General features: G+C 43.7%; 1 protein-coding gene across 2 annotated transcripts in view; it reads left to right on the forward strand.

Moving 5' to 3' along the window:
* Window positions 1-5,589: 5,589 nt before the first annotated feature.
* Window positions 5,590-25,473, forward strand: part of LOC144767856 (uncharacterized) — an 84,260-nt gene continuing 64,376 nt past the window's right edge. The window contains exons 1-3 of one of the 2 annotated variants that reach the window (XM_078651218.1): window positions 5,590-5,870; window positions 17,901-17,981; window positions 21,505-21,698. In XM_078651218.1, the coding sequence (XP_078507344.1) occupies window positions 5,600-5,870; window positions 17,901-17,981; window positions 21,505-21,698 (546 nt within the window). In that variant the 5' untranslated portion in view covers window positions 5,590-5,599. Of the gene's footprint in view, window positions 5,871-6,436; window positions 6,515-17,900; window positions 17,982-21,504; window positions 21,699-25,473 lie in introns of those variants that run through there. The other variant, XR_013598362.1, reaches the window with a different exon arrangement.

Below are 25,473 nucleotides of genomic sequence, written 5' to 3' on the forward strand. Positions count from 1 at the left end.
GGGTACCAGGAAGCAAACTGTTGAGTATTACTGATGATTTGGTGCTTGAATACTGCAAGAGATTAGGTGACCAAGTGCGTTCTATCTCTCGCCAGATCGGAGAAGACGCCATCCTCAATCCAACGACTCCTCTCCATAGACTGGCCCCTGGGGACTGGGTCAAGATAAAGAAGCATACTCGGAAGAGCTGCCTGGAACCAAGGTGGGGAGAGAAGCGTCAGGTGATCTTGGTAACAACCACAGCAGTAAAGTGTGCAGGGGTTCCACATTGGATACACGCCAGCCAGACCCAGAAGGTATTACCAGACGAGGAGCCTGAAGAAGAAGGGCGTCCAGCAGAGGACTCTGCAGGAGCCAGACCAGAAGTAGCTGACGACGTACAGCCCAGTACCAGTCAAGCTGCGGGATCAGCAGACGTTGGCCCAGGAATAGTTGATGACGAACTACCAAGAGTCCAGCTTGCTGAAGGGGTCCAAGAAGTTGAGCCAGAAGTAGCTGAAGACGAGCTGCCGAGCATATGGCCAGAGGAGTGGATACCATTGATTGATCTCACCGAAGACCCCATCAGAACAAGAGAGCGACTTTGGGAAGGTAGAGAGTGGACTAGAGAGGAAAAGCAAGGCACAGGCGAAGAACCTCAGGCTCTTGAGATTCACATCAAAACTGAGGAAGGAGAAGGTCAAACAGGGACAGAACAAGTGATTGATACTCCTCCACTGACTCCTGATGTCGAGAAGGGACAGACTAGACATAGAATAATAGTTCGAGCGGAAGAAAATCAAGAGATCGAAGTGCTCGAACAGGAGCAGATAGGATTAGAAGAACGTGTTCAGGAAACAGAAACAGAAACATTTGAAAAGCAAACACAAAACTATCCTGAACAAGGCCAGATTAGTAACCATGCAGAAGAATTAGATGCTAGCCCTGAAACTAGTCAGATAGAAAAGGGAGAAACTGAAGCAGAATTGCCACAAACTAATGAAAACAAGAGGGCAAGAGAAGAAAACGAAGTCCAAGTGCCAACTAAAAGACTTAAGAAAAGAAAGCACATTGAGCCTGGCTTCGTAAAGAAATTGAGGCTAAGGATAAAAACGGTGGAAGAAAAACGTGCAGAAGAAAGGAGAAGTGCTCGCATAGCAGAGCAACAAGAAGGTACCTCCAAAAGAAGGAGTGATCGAATAAAGAAACAAAATAAAAAGTACAAGTCTCCTGAATGGACGCTCGTTTTGGAAGAGTTTGAAGATCTTGATATAACTGACGAAAGCGACGGAGAACCCGTCCCTGAGTACTCTGCCGAAGAAGAAGACGAGCCACCGTGAATTTGCACAAAGTAAGCTACTCGTGTAAAGTCACAAAGAGGGGTCGAGAAACTTCTTCTGAGCCAAAATGTCTGATTCAAGCGTGAGTGGTAGATCTAGTCGCAGTTGTTGCAAAACATGCTGCAAGGTATGTGTCTGTAGTATAGTTATACTGATATTAGTTTGGATAGGACTAACAGTGTTCATTCCCTTTGCAGTGAGCAAAAATACTAATATTTACCCTACTGAAATTGTAAATACTGACAATGAGGAGCTGACGACACAGAGTGTAGCAAGACATGGGAGAGCACTTAGACAAACAAAACGAGACTTAGAAGCATCAGATGAGGGAGGACTACATTATCATGGAGTTAAGAATAAGACACATTTAAATGTTTTTGCAAACTTATTAATACACTATGTAGAGACTATGGAAATTGAAGATTGCTATGTCTGCCTCTGTGGCTGAAGGCGTGACATACCATCACCTGCCCCTGACATATGGAATCTCCTGTAGCATTTTAGCAAGCTTATTTTACAAAAGAGGACCGTTACAGTACTATTACTCTAACAATGACGTGATCTTTTCTGAACTTCCTATACGTGGGAATCTGAATCCTGTACATACCAAAAGTGACGTTACTCGCTATATGGGCGAAAACTTTCTGACTATAGGTAATATCGACATAGGTGACGCACACAGAGATAACTTGACTTGTTCTTTGCATGAGCAGGAAAAGATGTTCCTGAACATGGAAGAGAAAAGGAGAATAAAAATACAAAGAAAGGCAGATGACGAAAAACAGAAAAGGCCAAAATGGGCGGAGAACATGGGAGGCACCTCAAATGGTGGGGCGGGACCTGCTCTGTTGCTGGATTTTGAAAAGAAAGGAAAGCTATGTCTTCACCGCGAGAAGACTAGCTATTATAATAACATTTTCATTGGTTCCAGTGAATGTGAACATAATTACAAGGTAATTGGAGGATGGGGTTTCAAAAATGGGTCAGAGCCTGTGTTTCCTGGAATTTATTATATTTGTGGGGACAAGGCTTATTTCAAATTGACGGATCACTGGTATGGAAGTTGCTACTTTGGCATTGTCTTCCCGAAAATATACCATGTGAGCAAAGTTGCTGGAAGCAGTGAAAATACTAATGGCTTAGTGCGTAGTAAAAGAGAAAGTGTAGGTGAAATAATGGGTAGTATTTGTAGTGCACTGATACCTGGAGTGGGAGTGGTTCTGAACACTCACAGAATTTGCAAATTATCCACTATAGTGGATGTGTTGTCTACTGACACAGCTCATGGATTTCTGCTGGTCAATACCGAAATGGTTGCGATCAGATCAATGGTTTTGCAGAACAGACTTGCTCTTGACACCTTATTAGCAAAAGAGGGCGGAGTCTGCCGGATGTTGAAGGCGCAACATTGTTGCACTTATATTCCGGACAAAAGTGTGCAGCTCAAAAGATGCGTGAAAAACATTACTAATTTGGAAAAGGAACTCAAACCACTCGAGGTTGACAGTGCCTGGAAGAGACTGGTAGATGGTCTCTCAAATGTAGGTCATTGGCTTGCTAGCTTAGGTAAAAGCTTATTGTTCAAGGTACTGATGCCAATTGGAATTATAGGTCTTATCCTATTCTTCATATTTGTCTGTTGCAAATGTCGTAAGCACACCCGAAAACATCAAGTGAATGCGAGAGGAGTGAAACGAAGTGTGGATGAGCTCGAACTAGAGGAAATGAATAATCAGATATACAAAAGGGTGAAAAATTCTCACCCTACCAAAAATGAGAAAGAAAAACTGAATCGTTTGCTGGAAGAGATAGAGTTGTATAAAGTGTGAGAAGTTGGCATCTGGTTCCATTATTTTTTTGTGATGATAGTAAATATCATCAAAGAGGGGATTGATGAAGCAAAGCTTCGCATCGCGACTTGCTTTAGTCATGAACCTCGCTCATGTGTAATCAATTAATAATTTGTACGTCTTACTAATCTTTATTTTATGTATGAACGAAATAGATGAAGCTTGCACATGTGTATTTCTAATACAATTAATTTGAGTCTATAAAATGGCCGCCGCTTTTAAATAGCTTCTGCGCATGCGTCAGTCACACTCACGTGACCTGACGTATTTGCAGGTTTGGAGGGAAAGGATGCGCATGCGTAATACATAGCTTTGGTAATAACGTGGTACTGCTCGTGCAGTCGCTCTTGTGCCAGTGTATATGTTGCTAACCCGTAAACTGCATAGTATATTTTTATAATGATAAGTTCAAAGTACAAAACCAATGATGTGTTTTCATATCGTCACTTCTATGTTTTAATTTGTTTTCGCTTACTTTTCATGTATCCTCGACTCGAAGGGGTGCTGGGCTGGGGAATCCATCTTGGAGGGTGTTTCTGCGCAAACTCGCCAGGAGCCATGATGGCATTGAACTGAGGCCAAAGAAGTTTGATACCAGAGTCACCCTGGGAAGCTGTACCTTCGCCCAGCAGCATCATGATATTGTTCCATTATGTTGCTAAAATGTATTCTTTCACTGTATTCTGCGCGATTTTCTCATGGGAACCCCAATCTTGCTAGGCGGTGCCCAGAGATGTAAATAAGGCCTCCAAATAGTCTGTTCTGATTGGTGTGTTACCCAAATCCTACCTTAGGACCAATCCAAATTGAGGGATTCTGACACTTTGCAACATTTGGGGGGTGGTACCCCGTCCCAAACAGTATATCTACCCTGGGTTCACCTAGGGAAATTGTCCGACTTGTCTGGTTTAGCTGACCTGTCACTGACCCAACGCACTCAATAGGTGACTGAAGATACAGAGCACTGCGGAGTACTCTGTCCGAAATTGACCATAGACTAAGGTTTTACTAAACCTTAAAGTGCTGGCGGAGCACTTTGCTGGGAGTTCACTGACCCAATCGGGGTCTTGATCGATAGCTGCAGAGAGGGTGGAGCGCAGGCGTTGCTTCCGAACTGCGGGTGAGGGTCCTGTCCTGAGGTCCTGTCCTGATTCCTAATCTGAGGGTTTCCTGTCCTGTCCTGGGTGTCCATTCTGCACCTGCTGTCCATTGAGGGGTATCCTTCCTTGAGGGTTTCCTGTCCTTAACTGACCCGTGGCCAGGGTTTGGTTTCCACACCAGTCTAGGGAAATATTGCTCCGAATCTTTCAAACTTGCACCTTTCTATTTTTCTGTCTTTTGCTTCAATAAAGACACACCTTTTGCATATGTTAATTTTCCATGCTGTTTCTGCATCCATTGAAATTATAAAGTCATTTTGCATTTATTTCCTAACGTGTTCCTATGTTACCCTACCTGTTAGAAATCATATTTTGCATTGCAGTTTGTCATTTTCTGATATGGTCTAGAACGTCCTTACTTAAACTGTCTAAAGAACTTTTACCCTAAATGCATAGCATTTCCCATTGCATCTCATATTTGCATTTCAATGATTACCCTGACTTTATTTCTCTATAGTTATGTACTTTTTATTATCTTGATCATTGATTGTCTTATTCTTGTAAATCTAATGATCTCTGAGAACGAACTTTAGATAAAGACTTTAAAACTTCCAGTTGTCCGTGGTCATTTTACAAAGGATTTTGAATGTTATTTGGGTTGGTATTTTGCTGCCTTTCCTTTTACAGCTAGCTCCCTGATCCGTTGTGGTCATAGGTACCCGTGTCGGTGGATGGTAAGTCGGGTACGCTGAGGAATAACAGTAGGGAATTCACACAAATTGGTAGTAGAGCGTGAAGTCACCTGATCAATGTATATTGTGAATTGAAATATATGGGCCCGAAGCCGGAAGCGGCGAAATTATTGGTTGGGTGACCTCGCGCGCTCTATCACCCTGTAAAATGCCAAAACTGTCCACAAAATGTTAGTTTTCTAACAAACATCTGTCCTGAAAGCTTGGAAGATGGGGATATTAGCACTGCAAACCCTTCGTTGATCTCATTTACAATAAATATACGGGATTTCTGCATCTGTGGTGCATTAGCGATTCTTTGTTACCTATAAAGACAGTTCTAAAGCACTTAATATGTGTCTAAATCATTCCTAAATAATCATTAAAGCGTGCAGTGGCAGGGGTGAGATTTTAAAAAAACAGATTTTATTTTACATCTTATTGAAGTCCTTGCTCATGGCAGTCAGCATTGCACAACATGAACGTCGCCTGTGTGAAACTTAAGCAATCGGATCCCAAAAGTGAGTCATCCCCAATAGGGGTGTGTCAGAGCACCGTAACCACCTTCTCCGAGATAGAGGTAGGACGGTCGCCTGCGTATGACGTGCGCTAGGGGGCGTAGCGCTTCTTGCTTTCCAAGTTTGCTCGTTATTAAGCGCTTGATGCCGGGCAGCGCTGCAAACATCATGCCGGGAGACCCCGGTCCCCGGTCCATCCAGGAGGGTCCTACTCCAGACTATCAGCGCGCGCCTGCGGCCGACTATCTGGAAAAGAAGGGTCCCCGTACACCTGAGGAGCCACTCCAAGCCTCAGCGCCAAGAAACCCCCGGTGCAGGTGCAGGCGCAGGCGCAGGCTCCGCTGCCTGCAGCGTAAGTCCCATCAGAGAAGCTCGTGGTTCTGATTGAGTTCTTCATCCACACATGACAACGCGGCGCTAAGGAGGGTGCATACGGCGCGCCTTCACCGTGCTCTGCGGGGATTCTAGCCCCATTAGATTGCATTATGGGATTTGTAGGATCACGCTTAAGGAGCCAAACTACTAGTCCCAGAACGCACAGCGTCGGAATTATTGGTGGGTTGAAGCTGTAAACAATCTGGCTAGGGATGTCAGCTCGGGAATCAGTTTATCCGAGAGCTGTGTGTGTTTTAAGCACATTATAGGAAGGATTACACGCGACTTGAACTTGTCCCTGAGATCAGACGAATCCCGCTCTATGCAGCTTTACATTTTTATTTATTTGTGCGTTTTTATATAGCGCGGACTTTACCCGAAGATGTCAGAGCGCTTTACAATAGGAACAGAACTGATACATGAGAACATTACAAAGGAACAAAATACAAAAGCAAACGTTACATTAAATGAAGCAAAAATGACAATCGTGAGCCAACAAAATACAAGAGGTAGCAAACGGTGCATTACAAAAGTGACAATCGTGAAACAACAAAATACAAGAGGTAGCAAACGAACGGTGCATTACAAAAGTGACAATCGTGAAACAACAAAATACAAGAGGTAGCAAACGGTGCATTACAGGAGGAAAAAGGGACGTGTGCAGGTTACAAAAGCGTACAAAGTAAACCTAGAGGTATAATACTGCAATATATGGAGGGCACTCAAGCACAAGAACAAACGTTACGTAGGCACTGGTGGCACTTGTGCAGGTATCGAAAACAAACAAATGTAAGAGGTAGAAAACCGTGTGTTACAAGAGAAAGTGACGAGTGCATGTTACACACGAGTACCAAACACAGGTAGAAAGATAATACCGCAATAAATGGCAGACTCTCAAACCACAAGAACACACTGGGAAGACACTTCCATAGTCATGTACAGTAGATTTTTTCTATAATGGAAGGGCTTCCTTCAGATAATAGAGAGGGCATGGATTACATTCGGAAGTGTCTTTGACGGCGCAGAACTTTGAGGTTAGTTTTGAAGGCCTGAGAGGAGGTGGTGGTCCGGAGCTGTGGCGGAAGGGAGTTCCAGATTCTCACTGCATTGCCTGAGAAGGATTGTGCCATTGTTCTTTCCTTCTTGAAAGTGGGAGGTTCAAGCAGAAGATTTTCCGCATTACTTGATGGTCTAGAGCCTCCAGAGAGTTTCAGTTTATTCGCCAGGTAGCGGAGAGAGGAGGAGTGCAAGGCTTTGTGGGTGATACAAGCAGTCTTGTAGATAGCTCTAGCCTCGATTGGAAGCCAGCGGAGGGTGGATAACATCGGTGTGATGTGGTCGCTTCTTTTGGCCCCATAAATGAAACGAGCTGCTGAATGGAAAACAGATTTAAGGGGGGACAGGTGGGATTTGGGGAGGCCAGTGAGAAGAGAATTGCAGTAGTCAAGTCTGGAAAGGACCAGGGTTATAAGGTCCTGCTCCGGGAAGAAGCGCGGACCCCCCAAAGAAGGCGCAGCTGCTATTGAGCAGACTTTGCAATGGAATTGATGTGGGGGTTAGATTGAGTTTTCTGTCGAGAATGACACCCAGGGATTTTGCGCTGTCGGCAATGATGGGTTTAGTGTTCAGTAGATTCAACTGATCCATCCATGATTGCACCGGGGGTGGAGAGATTGAAGAGGAGAAGAGGAGGAATTCGGTTTTGGAGGGATTCAGAATCAGTTGATGAGTAAACATCCAGTTATGAATGGAGTCGAGAGTAGAGCTTAGGATAGAGAGATCGTGAGTGGAGGCAACCTTGAGGTAGATTTGAGTGTCGTCAGCATAGAGATGATAGTGGATCCCGGATTTACTTAGGAGATTTCCTAGTGGTTCTAAATAGAGGTTGAACAATGTGGGTGCAAGTATAGAGCCTTGAGGAACACCTTGACCTACCGCCACAGGAGATGAAAGACTGTTCGCTATTTTGATCATTTTTGATCTATCAGAGAGGAAGGAGGCAAACCATTTAAGAACAGTGCCCTCCATGCCCATTTTCTGTTTAAGAATGTTGAGAAGGGTGTTGTGATTGACTGTGTCAAAGGCTGCAGAAAGGTCAAGGAGAATTAGAAGACAGGACCCCCCCCCCCCCCCCCCGAGTCGAGGATCCTCAGCACGTCATCAACCACTGGCAGTAGGGCTGTTTCAGTGCTGCAGTTTTGAATGAAGCCAGACTGGAAATTGTCAAGAAGATCATTGTTCTTGATATGACGAGAGAGGTGTTTCGCTACACATCTTTCTGCAATCTTCGCAAACAAGAATAAGTTAGTGATGGGGCGGAAGTTGTTGAGGTCAGACGCATCAGCAGTTGGTTTTTTAAGAAGCGGGGTGACCTGCCCAGTTTTGAAGGAGACAGGAAGGGAGCCTTGACAGAGGGAGAGGTTGACCAGAGTGGTCCAGTAGGAGAGGGTAAGGGTATAAAAGTCAATGGCAATGGCACTGGGGATGGGGTCCAGATGATGGTTGGCGGCCTTTGTTTTGCGGATGCACTTGAGAAGGGCATCTTCAGATATGGTGTCAAAGTTTTGCCAAATGGCTAAGGATTTGCACTCCTCTGGAGGGGTAGGATGAGCGACCTGATCCACAAGTTATTTCACTTTTTCGTCGATGAAAATAGCGAAATCCGCTGCTCTCTTTGCAGAATCCTCCAGCTTGGAGGAAGGGGGAGAGCGGTCAGGACACTTGATGGGATCAAATAGTTTTTTGGGTCTTTTTTTGGCTGAGTCAAGGAGGGTTTTGAACTGCGCCGCTTTCCCAAGGAAGATGTGTTTGTGGTACTTGGATCTTGCGGAGCGAAGCGTGGACAAGTTATCGGTGGAGGGCACTTGCCTCCATTTCACCAGGAATCTTAGCTGCTTCCTTTCTTCATAGAGGGATTTGTTGAACCAACGTGCTGAGGGGGTGGGCCTTAACCATTTGCTTTTGAGTGGAGCGACATTGTTAATTTCATCTGCAAGAACTGTGAGGCATTGGGAGGTGAGATCGTCAACATCTAGGTTCGGGTCTAGCCTTGGAAGTGATAACAAAGCTGATTCACAGAGGGGACCAACATCAATATTTTTAACATCACGGAACCAGGAGATAGCCCTCTTGGGTTGGCCAAGTGTTATAGCGTGTGATAGTTGAATAGAGAATGGGATGAGGAGGTGGTCAGACCAGTCTACGTGAATAGGGGTAGTGATGGAAAGCATGCCTGCTTTAGAAAGAACAAGGTCCAGGATTGAGCCCTTAGAGTGTGTTGATTCTGTACAATGTTGGATGAGATCGTTAACAGAGAGGAAGGTGGCCAGGGAGTTTGCGGAGGAGTCTTGCGGTGAGCCCCAGTGGAGGTTGAAGTCACCCACGAAGGTCTGATTGTCACTTTGCGAGTATTGGTCACTGATGAGTTTTTAACTCTGTGACGTCATCCGTCACTCAACAGCAAAAACCACGCCCTGTGTAGATCAACCTGTAGCCATGTAGATATTTGTGCCTTGCCAGTTTTTTGTACTTTACATGCACATTTGCTACTTTTTTCTCTGTACAGCTGCCCGGATAGTGGATAAAAATACATAAAGTTACCAAACAAAAAGAGCACCTTTTGTAGGATTTGTCATAGCACTCCTGGTGAACCTCGCAGTTACTCTGGCGATTAAAAACAACATGAAATTTGTTTTACCCCCCACAATACTGTAGAGCAGTTGGTGCCAACAGGCAGTGCTTTTGCAACAAATAGGGACAAACCCATGATCAGCTTCTATTGTGAAAAAAATCACGCGATGCAACACCGCCACTCCAGATCAGGCAAAGACCCCCTCGTTGACACAGTCATGGGCAGTGAAGTGGAATAAACACTCCACCCTGAACCATAACCCAAGTGCCCTCAACACTTCTAAGGAACTGTGGCGTAATCAGTCCCAGGCATTACTGTGCATTAATGACCCCTTGGGCTCAGCATCCCTAGGTCAGGCACTACTTGGTAATAAACGGCACATATTGCCGTATAAGTCCGGTTATTACTACTTGCAGCTGGTGCTTCGCTATCTCCTTACAGTTAGTTTGACAGGCATAACCACTAGGTGGGTATCCATGTGAGGATGGGGTGCCTGTGTAGTGTTTTTCACTCACAGCCTATTTGGATAATTGATCTTTAGGCAAATTGCAACCTGAATAGTTCTCTTTTCAAGAGTTTGCTGTGATGTAGGAGGCTGGGTTTTGCCCTCATTCTAGGGTTAGGATAATTCCATAGACCAGGACCTTGCCTTAAAAGAGGCCTGACTCCATGCTCCGTCCTTCTGGAGCCCTGCTTGTTAATAGGATTGCAGCGATTGAAAGATGGGTGTTGACGTGGTCCCATGTTCTGTAAGTAGCCCATGCCCGCGCCACAGCAGTCCTAGAACACACTCTAGTTTGATTTACATATAAATGGTCCCTGCCTGGGCTCAGAATAGTGTAAAATGATGAAGCTACCCTATAATCCTGGGAACTTGGGTAGAGTAAACATGTTCTTTAGAATAACATAGGAAGCTATCTAGCCTACCTGATTGCGTGTCTCCTTTATACAATTGAATAATTGCCTATAAACAATCCATCACCCTTCAAGTTTCTCTCTGCTAATGTCTCATTAGAGTTCCCCCAAGATGAGAGAAGCGGTGTCTTTGAGATATTTAGATGGGACTTTTAGATATTAATTAACTGGAGAGGCACCTCACATTCCCAACACCATTGTACACATTTGGAATCTCCATTCTGTAAAGTCCAAACATCATATCCACCTTTCAGCCCAGACTATGTCTGAGTTTAACACATGGGCAATCCCCTGGCCAGGGATAACGAGGGTTGAAAACAAGAGCCACTAGTTCTTGAATGAGTCACAAAATTCGATATTTGCGTAGGTTATCTCGTAGGCTAATAAATTTGAGGATGTACGTCATATGCTTCCTTATTTTTTTTTATTCTTTTTGTTGAAGCATCAGCAGCGTTAGCAGACAACATTCACACAGAACAATCTTGACAGTACACATCATGCAGTACATTACACATTCCAGTACATATTATCTCTTCCAATTGGACTGGACTCCAGGCGCACTGTCCCTGCAGCAATCGAGATTTCCCACCCCCTCCTGCTATTTCCTCTTGGCTTCCTTCAGATACCCCTGTACATTTCCCACTGATTCATATCTTTTTCCATTTCTTTGGGCAACCACGGCTCTCATATATCATTTTCTCTACAGCGCAGCACCAGTCCATGTCTGTTTTCCAGCGTGCAACTGTCGGTGGGTAGATAGCACCCTAAGCCCCTGCAATATTTCCCTTGGCCAACATTGTGGCCACTAGGAGCCAGATTCTTTGATATTTGGGCCATGTTTGTTCCCCGGATACACATCGGAACATGCCACCGTGCCTCCAGAGGTATTACAGGTCCGAGGACCTCTGACATTACTCGCGTCACCTTCCCCCAACATTGTTGTATAATTGGGCAGTCCCACAATATATGGAAGAAGGTGCTCTTCAGTTTACAGCCTCTCTGGCAGTCATCTGTGGGGATGTGTCCCAGTCTGTACATTAGTGTGCTGGTGGAGTAGGACCTAAGCATGATTCTCAACTGTAACAGTCAAAATCTCGCCCTTATTGCCATATCCCTAGGGCTTTGCACCACCTCCACCCAGTCGTCATCTTCAAGCAGGCCCACATCTGTATCCTATGCCTCTCTTAACTTCACAAGGGGGTCAGGTGAATTGTTAATGTTTTTCATGTAGGTATAAGACCGTGCCTTAACGGGTAACGGGTCCAGTAATAGTCTATCTTCCAGTGTGCTGTATTCAGGGAGATGTACCCCTTCCTTGATATGTCTGTGTATCGCATGCCCCAAATGTAGGTATCTATACTGCTCTTAATCTGCTAATTGAAACTCCTTTTGAAGTGTAGCGAATGGGAACAGGGGCTGGCCCGCCATACATCTCCCAAATGCATAATATTAACCATTTTTCACTTGCCCAACCCCTGCAACCTATCTACTTCTTTGAGCAGGTCACTATCCCACGGGGGGTCTGCTCCGTCAACTTATTATCCCACCCAAGATATCTAGTGACTTTTGCCCACACACCGATCACTGTATGAGTGGGTGGTGACATATGTTTGTCTACAATGTTCGAGATAATGCCCTCATGCACCCTCTTGCACCCATCGCCCAATGGTCCACTCGATATGCTGGGTTGTTTCTGTCCATGAACACCCAGTCATTAATGACCATCAACTGTGAGCCGCAGTGATATTTTTGAGCGTCTGGTATGGCCAGACCACCATCATATACGCCTCTCTGTAGCTTAACTAGTGCAATCTTTGCCCCCCCCCCGCCATTCCATATTAACGTTCCTTGAAGAATTTATCTGGGACTGGACACCGTGTATTCTGTAGAATATACAATAGCCGGGGAAGGGACATCATTTAAAAAAAGAACTTCTCTACCCATGAGGGAGATCGGCAGGGTCCTCCAGTGGGCCACATTGCATCTTAACCTGTCTAGTTGCAGTTGTAGGATTGTTGCGAGAAAGTCAGTATCTGTCTTTGTAATTTGTATGCCCAAATATTTCAAGTTATCCTTAATCTGCAGTTGGGTTCCTGTCCCGAATAGTGGTGGGGGACCATCTGACAGCATACACAACGGGGATTTGTCCCAATTAATTTGGTATCCCGAGTAACTACCGAATAAGTTAAAGATCCGTAGGGGCTGGCTCTCAGTGAATCTTGGCCGCGTCGTGTACAGGAGGACATAATTGACGAAGAGCGAGATTTTCGCTTCCCAATGCCAGGGATATTGGCTGGTACGAGCCACAGTTACCGGGCGGCTTGTACGGCTTCGGTTCGGAATCACAACAATTGTTGCCAGCCGCTGGTCCCGGTAGCCATCCCGGTGTTCTCGCTTCCTTAAACATCTCCCAGAGATACGGGGCCACTGCACTTGTTGTACACTCAAAAAGCTCCATCGGCAGCCCCTTTGGCCCAGGCGCCTTCCCTGCCTGCAGATCTTGTTTCGCCCCGATTATTTCCTCTGTGGTAATGTCCTTGTCTATTTGTTCTGCGTCTTCAGCGGACAATTCCGGTAGCTAAATCTCGGCCAACCCTTTGCTGCAATCTTCTGCTGTCCTTTCAGGTTGGGACGCATATATTTTTAAATAATAATCTGGGAACACTCACGCCACTTCCTCCCCGGTGTTTTAAGTCTGTCTGTTCTCGTCACGCTTGTCGGCCACCCAGCTCCTATCTCCATCCCTCTTTTTGAGCCAGGCAATCATTTTGTTTGCCTTATCTCCCAGGTCGTACACTCGGCGTTGCATGGCTAGAGCTGCCGCCCTTGCTGCATTATTTGTTAGATCCTGCTATTCTTTCCATTTGAGATCTAGACTTTGTGCTAGCTCTTGATCCTGCCGCCCCCCCTCTAGACAAGTTGCTTCCATCTTGGTCACCTCCATTTCTAATGCATCCCACTGGAGTTTCTTTTCTTTATTGCTGGCCCCAATACACACTTGCACATATCCCCTCATCACTGGCTTGAACGCTTCCCACACTGTCCCTTCCTTTTCCTGGAAGTAAAGTTGGGCATGCTCCCTAATCTTATGCGCATAGTCTTTATTTTTTAAGAACCATGCGTTTAGTCTGGGCGGTAGAGTGAACTTCAGAGTAGGACCTTTCACTACTACTTCTACGGGGGAATGATCCGATATACCCCGGGGGCCAATTCTGGCACCAGTGAACCACTGTTTGTTCCCCCTGTGCGTTAATATATGGTCAAGACGGGAGTAACTATGGTGTGCTGCAGAGTAGAAGGTATACTGGAGCATCTCAGGGTTATGCATCCTCCAAAGGTCCGTCAGCCCCAGCGCTTTTGTAAATGCTTGAAGTGGTTCAACACCCTTCCCCCCCCTCTCTCCAGCAGCGGTGTTGCTCTATCAACCTCTGGGTCCAAGGCGGAGTTCATGTCTCCACCCAGCACCAGAAGCCCGGCCGGGAGATCGACCAATAGCGTCCCCTGTGCCGCTTAGGCATCTGACCTCAGCGCCTGAGGGATGTAGCTTGACACAATGTTAAGTGTATGCCCCTTCCATTTCCCCCTGAGGGCCACTGATCGTCCCATGGGGGCATGCCAAATCGTATCTATTACTAATGGGAGACTCACCTTTACCAATATTCCCACTCCCCTGGATCCGATATGCTTCCTTATTTGATACCCGGATTAGAAGAATAAACAAGAAAAAACGTATCCAGGCAATAGTGTGAAAATCCAAACTCTTTTCAATAATATATGAGGCCAGTAAAAATAAAACCAATCTGAACACATGATAGTCAGAGCCAGAGCCACCAGGCTATTGCATTCCAAGTGGACAACTGAAATTCCAAGGTGTCAAACTGATAGATTATTTGAGAAGAAAAAAATCAAGGAGATCACACTATGTTAGAACATCAAGTTTGGCCTGGTCATGGTGGCTTTGTTGTTTCCATGCAAGACAGAGCTTCACATCGGTCTCCGTTGCCTGACGGAACAGCAGAAACACAAGAAGAGGAAGATGAGTGGCTTTCACTATAGGAGAGGGATCCTTCTCTGACCAAGGGGATGAACTGGCAGCTGCCAATCACCCACCACACAGAACAGGCACCAGCGAGACCGTGCATGGATGCGGCATGGACAAAGCCACACTGCTGATGGAGAGCCGCCATCTTGCGCTGTACAGACGCAGGTCATAATGGACACTTCCCTCCCCTCCCCTCCCCTCAATATCAATATCCGATGAAGTCCATTTCACATAAAAGCCAATAATAACTCAATCTGTTCCTCGGTGAGTCCTGAGACATGTTTTTTCTAAGCCCGGGCGCAAAAACACAATATTTGAAGGGAAAAAAATCATGAAAATATATTCAAGTATTACTACTATTACCAATAGGCATCAATCACAGAATTTCACCCGCCATGACCAGCAAGACAAAAGTAATCTTGGATACTGTTGAAAGCAAAAAGCATTCACAGTCAAGTGTGCTGCATTTTCTTTTTCTAATATGTGTTCCTTTGTAGCTAAGCAACAGTTCTTCAATTGTATGAGGTAGGTCCAAATATACCTTTTAGCTGAAACACCATCAGCGTTCCAAATACTCTGATAGGTCAACACATCAGAGTTTGTGTGAGTTGAGTTAACAAGACTCCACTATTTACCCAGCCTCCACTGCAGTATAGATGTTGTATTATGTGAGCATCAGTTCTCCTCAGCTATATGTTCAGTGACCAAGCAGATTGCAGTAGCATCATTGCAAGGCTAGCAGCCAAGGGAATAATAACAGCATCTTTATAATTTAGCTGGTGGATGACTGAATAGCAAAGATCCTGCCTTCGTTATTCATCACCTGGTGGGTGGGACAAAAAAATAATAAAAGATGAACTATATGGCTCATTGCCAGGAGTTAGCACAAAAGGTTCACAGTTTATCAGGTGGTTGGATAAACAGCAGAAAGTCAGCACGTTTGTCCAGCAGAGTGTGGGAGAAAAAAAAAAAAAACCACAAGTGGCCCACTGGCATTAAATGGTAATGCCTACTGGATTAATCACCTCTATGTTTTTTGGTCTTAAACCCTTTCACAAGGAGTTGTGTGCTGCAACCAAAAACAGAGGTGCTCTCGCTGTATTCAAGTACACTTAGTCCTAAAATAATAAGACTTTTCGTTAGAAATGTTGGCATTTTTCAAGTAAACATGTGCTCCTCTGAGGCTTTTGAGAATAGTATCACATGATATAATATATTGTGCCTACATTTCTGCCTTTCAAGAGATTTAGTAGACCTCTTACAAATTACACTTCCCAGAAAAACACCTCCTACTCCAACCCTCAGAGTGTAAAGTGTTCTACGTTTATTAATAATTAATAAGAGATCTTGTGACAGAGAACATGTTGTACCAAACTCTTAAAGCATCCTCTCTCCAAAAAGAAAACTTACAAATATACATATTCATATACCTGGAGAATTCCTTACAAATCTATTTCATATTTTGTTGGACTTTCTTTCTTCAACACAAGGTAAACCTTCCATAGCAGTCTGCAAATTGCATAATGTTTCCTGCTCTGAACGAAAAATACCTAAATAGGGGATTCATGTTGTACAGTGTCTGTACGTATAAGCTAGTGAAGATGGCAGTGTGGCTAGCTCTACACCTCCTGTAACACAAACCCTTGCTAGTTCTGTGGCATACAACTATAACAGTAAGCAGTTGAAAACACGTGCATTTAAATTGGTCATGTGTCTGAGTTAGATAAAGAAATTTACCATAACCTATTATTTATTTGTGACAAAACGTAGGCCTTGCTGTGCATACAGTTGATAACTATTATTCTCTGTGATTCTATCTTATCACTCAACAGGGGCCTTTTTCCAAACATCTTTCTTTAATGAGGCTTTCACTCCCTTGTAGGAAAAATGCAAAGCAACACACAGAACCCGGCTGGATGGACTCTGGCCTCTCTTCCGCTCAATTGAAAATCGTAATTTTTTTTTTACGTTTAAAAAATGTTTCTTGATTTTAAGAACAAAACATTACAGTTCATCAACTTTTCCCATTCCCTCACACCTCTAAACACGTAGGGCCCAATTCACAGAACTAACCTGAGACAAAATCCAATACTTACTACCATTTTGGTATTCACAGAAGGCACTTACTCATTTTGGTATTCACAGAAGGCACTTACTCATTTTGGTATTCACAGAAGGCACTTACTCATTTCGGTATTCACAGAAGTTAGGAGTCCTAACTTTAGGACTCCTAAATACCTTCTGTGAATACAGAAAGTCTTAAAATTGGGATTTTTCTCAGTTTAGTAGTAGTAAAGTTAGGACTCCTAACTTTAGGACTCCTAAATGCCTTCTGTGAATACCTAAAGTCTTAAAATTGGGATTTTTCTAACTTTACTACTACTAAACTGGGAAACATCCCAATTTTAAGACTTTCGGTATTCACAGATGGCATTTAGGAGTATTAAAGTTAGAAGTCCTAACTATACTACTCCTAAACTGAGAAAAATCCCAATTTTAAGACTTTCGGTATTCACAGAAGGCATTTAGGAGTCCTAAAGTTAGGACTCCAAATTCTGTGAATACCGAAATGAGTAAGTGCCTTCTGTGAATACCGAAATGAGTAAGTGCCTTCTGTGAATACCAAAATGAGTAAGTGCCTTCTGTGAATACCAAAATGATAGTAAGTTTAGGATTTTGTCTTAAGTTAGTTCTGTGAATCGGGCCCATCGAGAGGTTACAGTCACACCTTGTGCAAATAGATATATTGAAAATGAATTTGAAATGACGAATGAGAGAGGCTTTCCTTTAATGAAGGGTTATGTTTTGCAGTCTAGTCCCACTTGCCTACGCTGTCCTCTGCCTGAGAGCAGTACTTGCAAAGGAGCTTCAAAATTATACCACACTCCATAATTTCAGACCAGGTACACACAAGCATTGAAAGGGACACATTGCCATTTACACACACACACTCTCTAACTCACGTGCAGTCTTCTCTGCTGCCACATTGGCAGCATCCTACGGGATACGTATTCCATCGGTGCTACTCAGAGGGTGTCCTGGTGGTTCACGCATAACCCAGTCACTATGTGGAACAACTCCCAACTTCAGCACCACACTGGTAAAGAGGTGGCATAGCGGAGTGGGGCCTTTCCCTTTTCTAAGTAGAACATGTAACTTTCTACAATTTCACTTCCAACTAAGGGGCTAATTAGGATGTCAGGCCAGGTAACTCATTGCCCAAAGTGGTGGGGGTATCTTCAACAAGGACTTGTTGAGCTGCCATGTGGTGAACTAGAGATGTTCTAGGTGTGAACTGCCACTCCTGAGAGCAAGAGGTCTGCCTGGAGTGATGAAGTGAGGTCGAATTACTCCTTCCATGAGCAATGATTGTGGTGTACATAGCATGAAAGATGATGCTCCTGTCTCTTCTCTCTTAGGCTTAAAATCAAACAAAAAGACCACAGTGGCGGTCGGGATACTACTTCTATTTGTTCTGGTGACTCCATTAAATGTTTATGGTAAGTATTTTATGTAAACCGATTAATAATCAATGTTACGTCAAAAGGTGCTGCTGATGATATTTTGTTAGACTTTATTCTAATGCATTGATAAACTCTAGATGTGGGGTCTGGAACAATAGCTAATCCTTCACACATTCTTTACTGCAGTAACCACTGTCTCCATTCCTTCTACATCTGCTTTTCTAATTTCTGCTTCTCCAAAAACTCTTGCCATATAGACAATAGGCCACTCACATTATCTTTTTTTTTGTAATGTATAAGTTTACATTAGACAGTGTGTTTTGACAATACATGTTGTATAGTAAATGGGGCTACTCGTACACTTAACTCCTCTCGCTCTTTGCTTGTTTATCTTTGTCTCCTCAAACTATGTGTGTATTTTGTTCTTGTTCTTCTGTCTAAAGGGTTGGTAAGATATAACTTCAGGAGTGTTTTATAAAAAAAGCAAAAAAAACTTTGCAATCTCGGTAAATTTCACAAAATATATTGTACTACCTGATAGTTTCAGCTTAAATAAGTCGTGAGGTACAAAAATGTTGAACATTTTTTTGCAGTAGTCTGATCATGCTGTAGCTAGAAAGTCCTCTCAAGTCATTTCACGTAAATATTTGTTGGATGTAAATCTTTTACACTTGAAAATTTGAAAATATGAAGAAACTTGGCCAATTCCCTGAAGCACAGATTGTGCGACCATCAAAACAAGTCCCACTCCTATTTAGGTAATTCCGTGTTACTCTACGATGCAAAACTACCAATCGTAACATGATTACGCACCGAATGCATGCGCAAATCCATTTTGGATGCAAGGGTGCATTTTGCACTAAGAAACTAGCTCTAAACGCTGGGAGTAAATTGGGTGAAAATCCTACCTAAGTACATTTAGCGATCATGAGCTGCTGCTTACGCTTGGTATTCTGTTCTGTTGCATTTACCACTATTTCTTAGCACAAAATGCATCCTTGGGTCCATTTTGGGTGCTAGGGTGCATTTTTCTGGTAAGACAATAGCACTAAATGAAATAATCCTGCTGAACTTTTAGGTAATTCCGCATGATTACGCTACACTGAATTACGCCAATTATGCCCAACCCTAGTCTCGATAAGCACTGTTTACTTAGGACTGGAACAGAACCCTTCAGCTCTGTAAGTTAAAGATAATCAGCATTGCAAACCACTCTATTAAGAATAAATAAAAAAATGAAATAAAAATGATACACATTTTAAGCAACTTTTTGCCAGTGTTTATTCGTTTTATTAGTGTGAATGCATGAAAATTGATACCTTTGGAAAAAAAAACTGTGTCAAAGAGACAAGGGCGACCCTACTCGCAGGGAACCAGGACATACAGTATATATAGAAAGACAGTGGTTCTTGTGGACAAGGTAAGAATACTTAATAATAAACAAGCCCAATGGCCAATTAAACTGAAAATTGGATGTCGAAATATTGGATTAATACTGAATGCAATAAAGAGACCAAATACTGTTTTGTACAAAACAGCATCTGTATTGAAAAAGCATGTAGCTTGTGCTTGGTGTCTGCAACAAACAAACAAGCCTTGGGGGCAGCTGTTGCCCTTTACCTGTCATGCTAAAAATTGCCTCCAGTATGCTAGTTCCTATATGTCATCAATTACCTCTCATATGCCAGTACCAGTATTTTATCGCTATACAAAGAACAACCTTCAGAACTAATTACCTCTAGCATGTCAATGCCAGTATTATGATGCTATGACAACAACCACCTCCAGTATACCACTACCTTGTCACAGATGCCTGTCATCCTAAAAATTGCCTCCAGTATGTTAGTGCCTGCATGGTACACCAGGGATTTTATTTCTTGTTTTAGTGCCAGAGTTGGATTAGATTTTAAAGGAACATAATTATTCTCGCTGGCAAGTAATCGACGGCACTCTGCTTGATAGGCTATCTTGTCCTGAACTACTATTCCCCCACCTTTTCTGTCTGTTTTATAATGATATCACCATTTTTCAGACTCTCCAAGGCCTGGTTCTCATCCTTACTCGTGTTGAAGAAGGGTTGTTTTACTTCCAAGTTCTCAATGTCATTAAAGACAGCTTTTTCTAATACCTCCACAGGGATAGTGTGGGGGGAGGTGTGAACGTAGATGTTAAACGTGAGCCCGTCTCACATTGATCTTGGTTTTCTGCTCTGTCACCTTGTTTTTCGAAGAAGCTTTAATTTTTGAAAGAAACCTGATAATTCGCAATGTAGGCTGAATTTATCCAATTTTACTGTAGGGATAAAGCCTAGTCCCTATTCAGAACCCTCGCTTCTATTATGGAAAGAGGTCTAGAGGCTAGGTTGGTAACTAAACCCTGCTGTTGCTTGTCCTCATCTATGGCTCCCATGTTTTGCTCCTCGTGTAATTCCCCACTGGGTTCTCCTCCTCCCAGTGTACCTGGTTTTGTCCCTTTCTTCTGCCCCTTCTGCCCCGGCCTAAAAAAGGCAGCCTGAATGTGTTTTGTGGGAATAGGGTTTGTGGAAATGGTGGTTGCCATCCATACATTGGATAGGGTTGGTGTGGATTAAAAGGACCTTAGAACCCCCCCACCCGCCCCCCCCCCATCATCTGGGCACAGTATGCGGGCCACATGTTTTGAGGTCTATTTTTACCTCTTTGTCTGAACCTTCCAGTGCCTGTGCTAGAGCCACTACTGGCCAGGGAATCATCAATCGAGTCATCTGAATCCCTATCAATTCTCACCGAAGGTGTGTTATCAGGGTCTGAGCAGGCGTAAGTTTTTACGTAAGAAAAACATTTAAGGTCTTTCTGAAATTTTTGGACCTTTTGCTGGGTTAGTTGTCCTTGTATTTGTTCATTTCTTTATTAAGATCATCTGGTTTCTTCTTGTAACCAGTGATGGTGGTTTTAATATGACTTTCTGTCAATTGTGTTTCTACCAGCATGGTCTCTGATATTCTCAGTGCTGTCTTGTTGATCAGGACAATCCAGTCGTGCGTACAGTGCCATGCGATCTGGGCCCAATCCTTACTGAACACTGGATTGTCCAAGAAGATCCGTGGAGCATTTGTAACAAGTAAACCCTGAGGGGCAATGTTATTCCTCAAATACTCTTTGAGAATAGTTCCATGTAGAATTGTCCTAATCATATTCCTTTTCATTTCCGTTAGCTTGTCCCAATCACTTGTTTAAGATATTGTTTGTGCTATGCTTGCATCTGTAAATAGGGAGGGATCTCCAAGATAGCATTCGGCTATTCGGGTAGGAACCCAATGATGAAGCATGTCACCAACTATGTTTGTGAGTGAGGCGTCTTCCTAAAAAGGGAAAATCATTTCCTTTTGGTGTCCTCTTCGTATCTCGCTGATATATTTTGTTATCAGGGTATACTCCTCCATTTGTTTATGATAAATAGAAATTTCCCCCAGGACTATCAAAAACAACCTTTAATGGAGTGGTTGCTAATACATAAGAATTAGTGTAAAATTCTATTCAGTGGAGTGAAAATGATGAATATATTTTTTGGTGTTTTTCAGTGTGGCTTCCATTTTTCCGTCAAGGTCATCATGAAATATCTTGTCCCTTCCGACCTCGCTGTCCTGACTACTCTGTCCATTTCAAAGAGAAGTGTTACTACCTAAATGAAACACGAGAGGACTGGCACGCAAGCAACCACTCCTGCTCCCTCAACAATGGCTCTCTAGCTGTGTTCAAGACACCAAAGGACCTGGTAATAATTAATCTTTTTCTTTTCTAAACTACAAAATAGAAGGGTTAATAGAGAACACAGTTATTTTCTAATCAGCAAGGAATCACTGCTCAATTTCAGGGTATTTCATGTCACCTCATCTGGCCCCATAGTCAGTTATAACCGTCAGCATCATTTGAGGCTTTGACCTTTTTAAAATCGATATTAGCCAAAATGTCACCCATGTAATATATGCTATATCCTGCTATCAGACCTAACTGCAGTATGCTACTGTATCATCTATATAGTGCTTCATACTGCCGTCATGACCTCTAAGTGTTTCAATGATCAAATCCTTTAAACTTTACTGTCTGAAACTATGTGAGAATCACATCTGCAGTGTTCTGTCAGCGCACCTCAGTCGACAAGTCCAAGATGCATTTGTATTTGTGTATATATTAAGCATCTTCATGAGATACGGTGCACATGGATTCCCAATGTATTGTGAACATAAGGCTGCAGATTTAAAGTGTTTCTAGGTCATAGAACAGTGGTAGGTAAAAGAGAGGGAGAATAGTGGGCATGCCAATGGCAGGCTACATATGAGACACTGAACGCCTTAAAAGAAAAAAACAGAAGCACCTCTGAATGTCCCATATATGCACTCACCAAAAGTAGTACCTGCTGAAACTTCAGAGGACAAGTTTTGCAATGACCATGAGGAATACGTGATTACAAGTGCACCCCTGGTGCAGCAGCAAACTTGTCCAGTGAACAACAAACAATCGCTCGCTGTTCCCTTCCATATGCAGTTTAAGTGCATGTGTTGCATTGTGTGTCCCTGTGTTCTGGGCTGTAGGAGCTTTGCATGCTTGCTTGGCTCTGTGATGTAGGGTGAAGGATCTCATACACTCAATAGTGGAAACTTCCATTCTGGGCAGCCAGCCATGCCCAGAACTAATCACAAAGAACCACAGTAACTGATCTTGTCCCCCCAGACACCCTCCTTAAGATAGTGCCTTGGTGGACTAAACCGAGAAAGGACACCTCATTCCTGTCTCATCTAAGCACACTGTATTCTGTAGTGATTAATTTGTAAAATAATGAGTTCTAATGCCCTCCACCTGCAACCACGAGCTCAAGTAAAGGACAATGTGGTCTAGTTACTAAAACCCATCGTGCTCTGTAATGAGTGGGAAAAGGTGGTGGTGCTGCGGTCAAGTGATGTGCAGACTGATGTAGGATTAAAGCTTAAATCATCTAAGACCAGGTTGCATCTACGGTGTAGTGTCCAGCACCTTCTCCTATCGCAGTGGGGTGCCACTGTTAATAATAATAATAATAATAATAATCCACATTTGTAAAGCGCGAACAATCACCCGTAAGGGTCTCTAGGCGCTGGGGGCCGTCGGAAAGATTAAGCAAGCTATTGCCCAGAGTCACATGGTGCTGGGCTAACCTGCCACAGGAGCCAGGGACCGAACAATGATCCCCAGATTCCAGCGTCAGTCGCCCTGGCCGAGGCGCCATACATCTCCTGGCTTCCTTGGTACGACTATCCTCTTAACCTTTTGCCTTCGATACTACTAGTTTGCTGACTTTTGTTTTCGCATGTCCTTAGTACTCTGCACAATTTACCATTGCTAACCAGTGCTAAAGTGCTTGTGCTCCCTCCTTAAAACATGGTAAGATTGGCTTATACTTAATCGGCATATTCATTTTATTTGTAAGTCTCTACTAAGGTGGCACTACCTATGACTAGGGTGTGTAAGATAAATACTACTAGTGGGCCTGAAGTACTTATTGTGCCACCCTTGTAAGTAGAACTTTAAACATATCTCAGGCCTTCTATTGCAGCCTGTGTGCGCATTTACACTGCCAAACCAACCTGGCCAATTACACCTTTTGCCAGGAGCAAACCTTCCTATTACTACATGTAATTATTCACACCTCAGGTAGGCCTAGACAGCCCAGACACAAAGGTGTAGAGTATTTTAAAAGTTTGACAATGACTTTTAAGTTTTACATGTCCTGGTAGTGAAAAACTCTTACATTTGTTTTTCACAACTGCAAGGCCTTCCTCTCCTATAGGATAACATTGGGGCTACATTATTACATTTAATAGGCTGTAACTTCCAAATATGAAGAGGTAACTCATTCATGTGTGATCTCTTTGGAATTGTAATGAAAAGTCCTAACGTATGGTAAAGTCGGGTTTTCAATGACAATTTAGAAAATGCCCCTTTTAGAAAGTTGGCATTTTCCTGCCATAGCCATTTAGTGCCTGCTGCCCGTCTGTGGGTCACATGACTGTGTAGTATGCAGTTGGGCTTTGTACATTCCTCCTAGACAGCCACATACAATAGGGAGCTTACGTGTGCCTGAATGGGCCATCACTGGCAGTAGGGGAAGGAGGAGCTGGGCATAGCCCCTCTTACACTTGTATAAGCTGTATACTGTTTCCACACAAAGAGCTGTATACCCCCTGTAGTTAGTCTGGGGCCAGTGCAGGAAAGGCAGGGCACCTGCACACTTCATAGGGATACCTCTAGAAGCTTCTCACTCTTCAAAGGCAGAACTGGGGATACATATTGTACCTTAGACAGCAGCTCTTTAGTACACTTTTTGACCTGTGGACAGTCTGCTAGAAAGAAGGTCTGCTGTGTTGCTGAATGGACTGTCACTCTGCTGGACTGCTGCTCTGAATGACTGCTTCAGTGCTGTGCTGACGTGCTTTTTGCTGCCCTCTTGCTTGGGTGAGAAGGACTGGATCTACATGTGTTGAAACCAGGACCCCAGAGTGATGGCAAGGGCTAGTTGACTGTCCTCCTGACTTGAGCCTCAGGGATAGAAGACTCCAATAACCTCAACCCAGGCACCTGGATTCTGCCGTCTGGGAATCTACCCTAGCAAGTGGTGCCACCCCAGTGGTGGACCCTTGGAAGTGGACCATAAGGTGTTCTGCAGCCTTTGTGGATCCTGCAGAACTGACAAATCTCCTCTGCTGCATGGCGCAACCCCGAGCAAACCTGGCACACTACCACTACAGTATGGATCTCCACCATTGGAAAGACCTACATCACAGCCCACCACTTCGTCGGAACCACCACTGTGCAACGCATCCTCTGTGCCGGTTCCTTCATCCCTCATTAACGGCAACCTTGACGATGAAGTAAGACTCTGCATCACAGCCTCGCAGCCTATTGGTACCCATGAATTGCCCTGACTGTGCGACACATCCTGGCCCCCAGACTTCGCATCGCAAGCCCTTATTGTTTGGATTCTTGACAACGATCCTTGACCTCGCTCACACAGCCTCATTGCATCTCGAAACCGATGCATTGCTTCGGCTTCATGAAACATCTTCGACTCTGACCCTCTTAATGCTCTACAAATCAGTATGTAAGATACTTTTTTCAGCTGGCCTGACTGGGTCCTGGTAGCCAGCCCGTGGTCTTATCGTGGCCGGCCTGAAATTCTGACTTTGTCCCAGGTCAGAGCGATCAGACATCTACAGTTGCCGCCTTGTGCTTTTTGATGCTATTTTCACAGACATTTTCAAACTTGCATATCTCCATTTCTACTGATTTTTTGTTTTTAATTTTTATTTTAGACATCCAACACATATATTATACTTGTAATAATACATTTACACAATATACATATCAGTGTGTATGTACAGGATGTCAATTTGTCTTAAATCCTTACCTTCCTTCTAGACTGCGTCCCCCCTCCCTCTCCACGAAACCAAAGAGAACTAATTTGGATTACACCTATATGTGCTCTAAACCTTAGAGTTTGGATTATAATAAAAATC

The sequence above is a fragment of the Lissotriton helveticus genome, chromosome 7 (assembly GCF_964261635.1).
Source record: "Lissotriton helveticus chromosome 7, aLisHel1.1, whole genome shotgun sequence".
Taxonomy (NCBI): Eukaryota; Metazoa; Chordata; class Amphibia; order Caudata; family Salamandridae; genus Lissotriton; species Lissotriton helveticus.